The sequence below is a fragment of the Engraulis encrasicolus genome, chromosome 12, assembly GCF_034702125.1.
Source record: "Engraulis encrasicolus isolate BLACKSEA-1 chromosome 12, IST_EnEncr_1.0, whole genome shotgun sequence".
Lineage (NCBI taxonomy): Eukaryota > Metazoa > Chordata > Actinopteri > Clupeiformes > Engraulidae > Engraulis > Engraulis encrasicolus.
The window spans coordinates 1,697,501-1,707,500 of NC_085868.1; the positions used below are offsets into that span (position 1 = coordinate 1,697,501).

The window sequence follows — 10,000 nt, forward strand, 5'->3', positions numbered from 1 at the left end:
AAGTTGTGAAAGTGCCAAGTGCCAGCAAGGACGAGAAGGAGAGGAGATAAATTAGGAAGGGGGGCCAGATGAAGGTGAAGGAATGCAGAGAAGCGACAGAGGAAAAAGAGAAGGATGGTGAAAAAAGAGAGAAGTTAGAAGGGGATATAAATAGGAGACAAAAGGCTCATCTTAGTCACTGCAATCACGTCAATCCACAGACCTGTTCAAACCAACTTGACTTTCACAATTGTTTTCCTGTGCCGGAATTGCCTTAACAACTTCTCAATAAACTCAGAGCACTTACGTAGGCTAAATTATATTAGAGAGAGCCAGAAAGTGAGAGAGAGAGAGAGAGAGAGAGAGAGAGAGAGAGAGAGAGAGAGAGAGAGAGAGAGAGAGAGAGAGAGAGAGAGAGAGAGAGAGAGAGAGAGACTGCACATGAGAGGGAGAGGGAGAGAGAGGGGAAAGACAGAATGAAACTATAGTGTGAACTATAGTGAGAGAAAGAAGAAGAAAAGAAGAAGGAGAGAGAGAGAGAGGGAGAGAGAGAGACAGATAGCGAGAGAAGGAGTGTTGTGGATGACTGTTAAAATGTTGTGCTGTGTTGGAGGCGCCTCAGTGTGCTGTGTGAACATGTTCACTCTGCCTAACTCAATTTATGCCCCAGTCTGCCAGTGTGTAGGAGCAAAGAGGGGTGCAGGGAAGTCAACAAGAAGGGGTCAGTTGTCCTGGGCCCAGTGCCAGGAGGAGGGCCCAGAGTTGGGACCTCATTACATTCTATGTTTTGAGAGGCAGGGGGGTTGGAGGCTTTCAAATGAATTTGTCCCAGGCCGGGCCAAAGCTGTCAAAGCTGAGGGTGGGATGGGAGACTTGCTCCGACGACTAATAAATTAGCTTTTGTGCCGCTCAGGTGGTCCCTTATATCGATTTCAAGTCAGCGCCAGTCTTGGCACACCTGCCAGCCTGCCTGCCAGAGTTGGTAGTGGAATTAGCCAGGGGCTTGATTGACACCCCACGGATACACTGCAAGGCACAGCATCGCTCTGGAGCACGGCATAGTGCAGTGGTTCCCAAACTGGAGGTCGGGACCCCTGAGGGGGTCACAGAGGTCCTGCAGGGGAGGTCGCAGAGAGAGATGAATACTTCAACTTGCATAAAACATACATATCGTTACTATCTATGATGGCAACATTTAGCAACACAGGGAAAAAAAAATGCGTTTAGAACATAAATTGGGAACCATTTGCATAGTGAGTCAGTGAGGCTGTCCAATATTTTTGTCCTAAAATACAAGCTGTCCAACAAAAGGCATTACAATGCGCTACAGTAGCCCTTAGAGCAGGGGTGTCAAACATACGGCCCGCGGGCCGCATCCGGCCCGCCAGAGGGTTCCATCCGGCCCGGATGTAAAAAAAAAAAATTTTTTTTTTTTACTTTTTTTTTTTTTCTCAATGAAATAACCGAAATGCGCAATTACGCCAATCGGGACAAAATCGAGACCTGCATGACATTAACACAATAGTCCTTCTGTTAGTAAAGTGCACATCACACTTCTATTATAAATGGTGAATTTGTACTGTAACAGGCATTTGATAAAGATCATATATTATAGACCTCATATATAGAGATAAAATGTTAATACTTCTTATTCGTATTGTATTGGTATTGGTTGTAATTAAATAATAAATATAATTGGATTTGTATTGGTTCCTATTAAGCTGAAACTGGAAACGGGACGTTAGAATGCGTGAAAATGCAGGAAATTACATCTAAGAAATACAAATTTTTCTGGGGAAAACCCCCAGACCCCCTGCAAAAATTAACGGTGCCATATTTAATTAATTGACGGTTGGCAATGAATGAATGAAGTCAAGGAAATGTTGCATAGGATTTTCAGTATTGCATTGCTGTCTACATATTCAACACATTTAAAACGTGATAGTACTGAACACTAATCCTCTGCTTTACGTTTTTTTGCGATGATGTTACTAATGCGGCCCGCTTGAGGTCCACATGGGTTGTATGCGGCCCCCGGACCAAAATGAGTTTGACACCCCTGCCTTAGGGGTTAGAGTATGTTGGCCGGCCAAATGTAGGATGTCATTTAGTGTGTATGGCAGCACTACTCTTTCTCAACACAGGGGGGCAGTGCTGCTGCATTATGGTGCAACATGATGATGCAGTGCTGCCATCAGATGGACAACATTGTGCACAACATACTGGTTTAATTCAGCAGTTGGAATATGAACATACAGTACGTTTTCCAACTCTGACTGTACGTTTTCCTGGTGGAATGAACAGACAATAATAGCAACAACTACAGCAGTGTGTGTGTGTGTGTGTGTGTGTGTGTGTGTGTGTGTGTGTGTGTGTGTGCATGCATTTCACATGGCAATATCTTTGGTGAAGAAGCAGGGTCTACAGGTCAGCTGCTTCTTCTGTGTGTGTGTGTGTGTGTGTGTGTGTGTGTGTGTGTGTGTGTGTGTGTGTGTGTCTGTGTGTGTGTGTGTGTGTATCACACCTGGCCAGGTCTTTGTCCTTGTTGAGGTGTTGGAAGAAGGAGGGTTCGCAGATCAGCTGGGCCTCCTGGCACACCTGCTTGCAGGTCTGGCCCGGCTCCGCAAACTTCACCCGCATGGCAGCCAGAGGAGGCCACATCACCTGGCCATGGCAGAAGTCCTACACAGGGGGACGAGAATACATGCACACACACACACACACACACACACACAGGCAGGCAGGTATGCAGGCATACGCACACAGACACAGACACAGACACAGACACACACGCACGCACGCACGCACGCACGCACGCACGCACGCACGCACGCACGCACGCACGCACGCACGCACGCACGCACGCACGCACGCACGCACGCACACACACACACACACACACACACACAGACACAGACACAGACACAGACACAGACACAGACACACACACGCACAAAGAACAGTCATTAGCCAGGGATACTGTGCATTTGACATATTTTTTTCTCGTTGTGATAGGGCAGAAATTCTCAACACGCCTGTTGGCCAGCGGAGGCCACATCACCTGACCATGGCAGAAGTCCTGGGGGTGGGGGTGGGAGAGAATGGACAAACAACACTAGATACTGAGTTGATATGGTGATATGGTCATCCATTGTATGGACTTTGTATGGATGACCGTCAGGCCTTCACTGGGCACCGCCAGGTCTTCTACTGACGAGAAGATTGCCAACAAGTCACTTCTGGCACGGCTTAAATTCCGGGGCACGGTGTGCACGTCACCAATATCTTTGTTGGCATGTAAGTTCTAGACCTGGATGGGAGCATGTGATGAATGGTCAGTGCTGACAGCACCGGCCCGGCGGTCAGGAGAAAGAAATGGACCATACAAGTCATGTAATGGTCTGTGATTCACTAGGTATCACTTCACGCTTTGTTTTGTTTTTATTTTAAGATATTTTTAAGTGTCCCTATAGGTTTGTGTATGTCTGTGTACATATGTGGTTTTCCTATAATACAAGCTCACAGCATAGCCTGTGTAGACATTGGAATCTGTTTGCATTTTTGTTTGCTTTTATTTTGTGTGGCGTTTCAATTTGCTTCATTGCAATGCTCAGCTGCCACTTAGCATTACAACAATGAGAGAGAAAGAGAGAGAGAGAGAGCGAGAGCGAGAGCGCGCGCGCGCGTGCGAGAGAGAGAGAGAGAGAGAGAGAGAGAGAGAGAGAGAGAGAGAGAGAGAGAGAGAGAGAGAGAGAGAGAGAGAGAGAGAGAGAGAGCACAGTAAGAATGAAGATGTCTTCAGTCTGAGTGTGGTACAGGTGAACAGACAGACAGCCAAGTACAAAAATGAACGCAGTGGCCAAGAAGCCAAGAAAACAAACAAACAAACAAAAAACAAACAAACAAAATAGTAAACAATGACAACACAGCTGGCAGGCTGCTCAGACAAGGTGAATTGGAAACATGCAAGGCGGAGAGAGCTGATTTAAATGAATGGGAGAGCAAGGACAGGCTGAACAGAGGAAAGAGGAGTCCGCTGTTTTGAAGAGAATGAGTATCAGAATGCCAGGGAGGGATGGAATGCAAAATGTCAAACGGGAACCTTTATTGAATACAGACGTCGAATGCAGAGTAGACAAAATGTTACTGTATAATCTCAGTGGAATGCAAAAGGTGAAGGTGAAAAGGTTAGAGGGGAATTTGATTGTCGATAATTTGAAGAAGATTACAAACAGTCTTATTTTTGAGAAGACAGGAGAAATGAAACAACGGAAGAATGTGCAGGGGATAAATCAAAATAAAATGTTAAGAATCGGGATAGAATAGAATAGAATTGATTTTGTAGGGCAGGGAACAGGATATATTGAAACTTTTCATGTATCGATGGAATAAATCAGGGTCTCCTAAAATGGGGTGCGAGTCTGCTACAAGGGAGGGCGCGAGCTAAATAGAGCACTGGTGAATATGTGCTTTTATACAGCATTAATAAACATGAAGTAGTTTTTAATTGCATGGTGGATTGTATGCTGGAAGGGTCCATCTAAAGTGCAATCTATAACTCCCAGAGAAAAAAAAACGTCAGGTCTATTGGAAATGAGGATTCCCCAAAATGACTGTGCATAATGTGTGGTGATTTGCTGTCAGCACACCAACACCGTCGCTTAGGAGGCTGCGTGAAACACATTGAAATGTACAAGGGGGTGCACAGGGAAAAAAGTTTGGGAAGCGATGTACTTAATGAAATGTGGAAGGGGAGGGGTGCACGCTCAGCTACAATGGAGGTGCATTAGTCTATTTCATTGTTTGTTACAAAGGCTTATGGTAATAATAATAATAATACATTTTATTTTTAGCGCCTTTCAAAATACCCAAGGACACTTAACAACCAAAACAAATACATAACAGTAGAGAAAGTATAAGTGGGAGTGAATTCCAAAGCTTGGGGCCAACAACACTGAATGCCCTGTCGCCCATGGTGCGCAGGTGTGTGGAGGGAACTGTAAGGAGGAGTGAGTCAGTGGAGCGTAGTGTGCGGGTGGGATTGTATGGGGTGAGGAGACTTGTGATGTAGGAGGGTGCAAGGTTGTGCTGGGCCTTGTATACGAGGAGGAGAATTTTGAAATGGATACGTGAATGGATAGGAAGCCAGTGTAATTGACAGGGGATAGGGGTAATGTGATGCCAGGGTCTGGTGTGTGTAAGTAATCTAGCTACTGAGTTTTGAATGTATTGATGAGATCAAGGGGGCGTTGGGAGACTCATGATGAGTTTAAAGGAGTTGTTCACAGGGTTCCCACTCTAATTCAGATATAAAATTCCATGATTTTCCAAGACTTTCCAGACCCCAAAAACAGAATTTCCATGACCAGTTCCGTAAAAAAAAAAAATGTTGTTTAAAAGTGTGAAAACTGAACATTATCTTCACCGACATCGAGCCATCGCCAGACTTCAGTCGCCTCATTGCATTATAGAATGATGCACATTACAGCGTCAAACCAAACCGTCTCTGGTGAGGCGTTGTAGTATAACCAGTAAGATACCAAACAAAAAAGTTTATGCTTTTACACAACTCCTAAGAAAATTCCATGATATTCCATGACCGTGCATGCAAAATGGCCAAATTCCATGATTTTCCATGACTGGAAAAAACTTTTATGAAATTCCTTGATATTCCAGAAATTCCATGACCCGTGGGAACCCTGTGTTCAAAAAAGGTTGAGAACCACTGCTGTAGCTGAAGCATGACATGACTAACGGAGACAAGGCGGACATGGGTTTTCCACAATCCGGTCTGAGCTGCTGTCACACACACTTGCACACGCACAGACACAGACACAGACACGCGCACGCACACACACGCAAGCAGACACAGAATATGCAGAGTGTGTGTTATTGTGCTACAGATGTTCAAGTCTCTAAAAGTAGTATTACTGCAGTGCCACTGCTCTGTATAAATAAGCAGCCAGCACTTTTTGCAGAATGGGGGGGCACCTGGGGGAAGCACTGGCTAACCATTCATAGAGCTTTCTACTTTACTTTGGTTTACTGCAGCGCACGCACGCACGCACGCACGCACGCACGCACGCACGCACACACACACACACACACACACACACACACACACACACACACACACACACACACACGCACACACACACGCACACACACACGCACGCACGCACGCACGCACACACACACACCCCTCAGTCTCTCTTTCTCTCTCTCTCTCTCTCTCTCTCTCTCTCTCTCTCTCTCTCTCTCTCTCTCTCTCTCTCTCTCTCTCTCTCTCTCTCTGTCTGTCTGTCTGTCTGTCTGTCTGTCTGTCTGTCTGTCTGTCTGTCTCTCTCTCTGTCTCTCTAGCACACACGAACACAAATACCAGGCTTTTAGCATATATTAATGGAGCTGCTTGTACAGGTACCACAAAGGGTTAATTACCTATGTGACGAATAAGCCTCTGACATAAAAGACATGTATCTGTGCAGTGCAGCACGGTGAATTCAAAACCTCATGCCATGGTCTGCTATTCATGCTGGATTAGCTTTTATGGCCCACAAATACAACTGGGATTTTCCACCACAGTATCCTTTTAAACAGTGATCCATTAAGGAAGAGCATGGGGAGAGTTCAAAGCCAACTGATGTGAAGGAGGCAAAGGTGGTGTTATGTCGAGATGGGCTACCAATAGTTGTTAACGTAGCCCAAGCTCTAACACTAACCCTTAGGGGGCGCTGCTGTAGTGTGCTGTATTATGACTTGGTAGTTCAGCTCGACAGCTTGCTCTGATCAACTGTGGCTACAATGTATTAATGACTCAAAGCAAAATAGGTTTCAATCGGGTATGTCGGCTGTCATGTGGAGATGAGCTACCAATAGGCTATTAGCATTTGCTTGACTCTCGCCCCACCAGTGTAGTTCCGCATTTTTGTGAGACTCGCTACAAGGTCTGGGAGAGCACTTGTTCGCTTCGCCTTCAGAAGGCATGGCTTAATCTATCATTTGTCCTTCCTTGCCAACAACAAATTCCTTCAAAAACGTTTTCTGTTAATCTCTAAATAGTCTGTAATCTGTCCTGTGACTCCCCAATGCGAGCCGCCATTGATAGTGAAACAATAAAAGCTTCGCCAATTTTCTGGCACGAGACATTCTCAAGATTCCAAACCCATGTGTGTAGTGCAGTTCTCCTTAGCTCCACCAACGGGCTCTGGCGATACACACACACATAAGTCTGGTGAGAAACAGAAAGAGGCTATATTAAGCCCAAAGACAAAACCCAAACCCCTAGGGGCACCGCTGTTGTGTCCCTCAGCTTGACAGGCAGCTCATCTCGACAGTGTCTGTAATGTACTCTATGAATGCCTCAAAGCCAGTATATAGCCTAGGTCTAAATAGGGGTTGGCCTGGTGCCCGGTACTGCTAAATATAGCGGGCGGGCGACGGGCGAGGAAAAGGGAGATTAGGCCGTGAATGGGGATGTGGGATTTCAATAACCGGATTAGGCTCAAATGGCACTGCGGTGGAACCCTGCCTGCTCCGCAACCCCACCACACTGTTCCGTACCGCCTGGCTGACAACATCAAACAACAAAGACCATCTGGGACTCGGTGGAGGTGGAGGTGGAAGAGAATGAAAGAAAGAAAGTGTGTGTGCCTGTGTGTGTAACAGGTTGGTTGTTGTGGGAAGGCAGTAAGAGCCCTCTGTGTGTGTGTGTGTGTGTGTGTGTGTGTGTGTGTGTGTGTGTGTGTGTGTGTGTGTGTGTGTGTGTGTGTGTGTGTGTGTGTGTGTGTGTGTGTGTGTGTGTGTGTGTGTGTGTGTGTGTGCGTGTGCGTGTGTGTGTGCGTGTGTGTGTGTTCATTCACTGGTGCTGCAGTAAACCAAAGTAAAGTAGAAATCTCTATGAAAGCTCTAAACTCCAGTCTGCAGTAGCTGTCAGGGCTAGCATGTCACTTCCTCTCTCCTGAGAGCTGACTTCCTGTTTGAGCTGTGTACAGGGAAGAGGGGGGCTGACTGTGTGTAGCGAGGGGGAGCTGCTTCCTGTTTGAGTGGTACTGTGTGTAGGGGAGGGGAGGGGAGTTAGAGGGGGCTCTATGAAGACCTCTCAAGTGCCTTTCAGTGAAGCACGACTGTTTTCTGTACAGTCACGGCGGACTAAGACGTCAAGTACACACAAGCACACACTTACACAGGTTGTGTGTACACACATGCGAACACACACACGTACACACACACACGTACACACACATACTGTACACACACACACGTACACTGAGTCAGACTGCTGCAGAGGGAGGGTGGTGAGGTTTCCCCACAAAGCCTCCACACACACACACACACAAAACAAACAACACCAGAACAACAAACTCAGGAAAGACAATCAGAATAAAGCGCTGTGCATATCCCTGTGCCTGTCAACGGCAGAACACAATGCTCTCATGAATCAAAGGCCTAGTTTCTGAATAGGGCAGGTGAATAGCCACACAGTACGGCCTTTCGAATGGATGTTGTTGATTTAAAAAAAAAAAAAAACCAGTACTGATTCATGCTGTGTGCAGAAGCCAAGTTCTTTTCAATGGCGCAGGTGAATAGCACACATCACTTTAGATGATGTTTTTGCATGAATGGATTATATTTGTTGCAATGACTGATGCATACAACCAGGACCGGATTAAGATGGCCTGGGGCCCCTAGGCTACAGGTAGCTGTGGGGCCCCCAGTACGTCAAATTCCGCGATAAATTCACATAGAGAGCGTCATAATTATGACCTAGGAATTAAGGATAACTTTTCTACCAAGTGTACTGAACACAACATACATTTTTCAATATTGAATCTTGTCACAATTTAGCAATTTCTTCACATGTGGCCAATCAGGGCCCGCCTGGCAGGTGGGGGGCCTCTAGGCTGCAGCCATATCGAGCCTGTGCGTTAATCCGACCCTGCATACAACGTGCAAAGTCCAGAACACAAACTTACCATCCACTACATGTCAATCTAATACAGGGGTCCCCAAACTTTTTTTCTCTGGGGGCCACATTATCGTTTCTGACTGTGATCAGGGGCCGGGATCAATCATGTGGGCTGTATACTAGCCCACGGACTGTTATAGCCATAATTTATAGCACAAAATAGTTCATCATTACAAGTGATTTGCAAAAGTTTTTCAATTTGAAGTACCACCGGTATTCCCTTTAATAATAACCATGTAAAAATAGCAAGGAAAGGTACGAAAAATATGGTGATTGACAGTTTATGAGTGATACAATAGAAATGGTAGGCCTGTTTATATTACAGTGTGATGAGAAACTATCAAGACAAGAAACTGCTAGTGATTCACACTAGGTTAGTGAAAATTAAACTTTAGGAAGGCCTGTTGATAAACAAAATACAATATTTAAAATGTATATTTTATCATTCTTTCTTTTTCTGTGAGGATTGCTTCTTTAGGCCAGTTCAAATGGTGAGCTGCAGAGAGGTGGAGGGCCGGTCAAAGGGGCATGGCGGGCCGCATCCGGCCCCCGGGCCTTAGTTTGGGGACCCCTGATCTAATACGTGACTGCATGAAACTGAAGTGCATGCGCGGATGTGTGGACACACACACGCGCGGACGCACGCGCACACACACCTAGCTACTGCAGTCACACCTAGCCGTGTACACCTGTCTATGTATAAAGGGCAAAACAAACAGTCTTACACACCTCTGCATTCCTGAACATTAGATGAGTGTACGTTCTTGTGTGAGTGCGCGCGCGTGTGTGTTTGTATTTTAACGTGTGCCTACAATGACTTTAAGTCAGGGATGGGCAACGTTCATGATGATGAGACCACATGGTCCCCCATCCTCCTCCATGACTGAGGTACCCTGAGCATGGTACCGTCCCACCGCACTGCTCCCCATGGGGCGCCACTGAGGGCTGCCCCCTTGCACGGGTGAGGCATAAATGCAATTTCGTTGTGTGCAGTGTGCAGTGTTCACTTGTGTGCTGTGGAGTGCTGTGTCACAATGACAATGGGAGTTGGAGTTT

The 10,000-nt window shown here is 46.1% G+C and overlaps 1 protein-coding gene across 1 annotated transcript in view; it reads right to left on the reverse strand.

Moving 5' to 3' along the window:
- mgat5 (alpha-1,6-mannosylglycoprotein 6-beta-N-acetylglucosaminyltransferase) overlaps window positions 1-10,000 on the reverse strand; it is a 183,579-nt gene that overhangs the window by 2,737 nt on the left and 170,842 nt on the right. Inside the window, exon 16 of the mRNA XM_063212631.1 lies at window positions 2,504-2,661. Within this exon, the coding sequence (XP_063068701.1) occupies window positions 2,504-2,661 (158 nt within the window). The remainder of the gene's footprint in view (window positions 1-2,503; window positions 2,662-10,000) is intronic.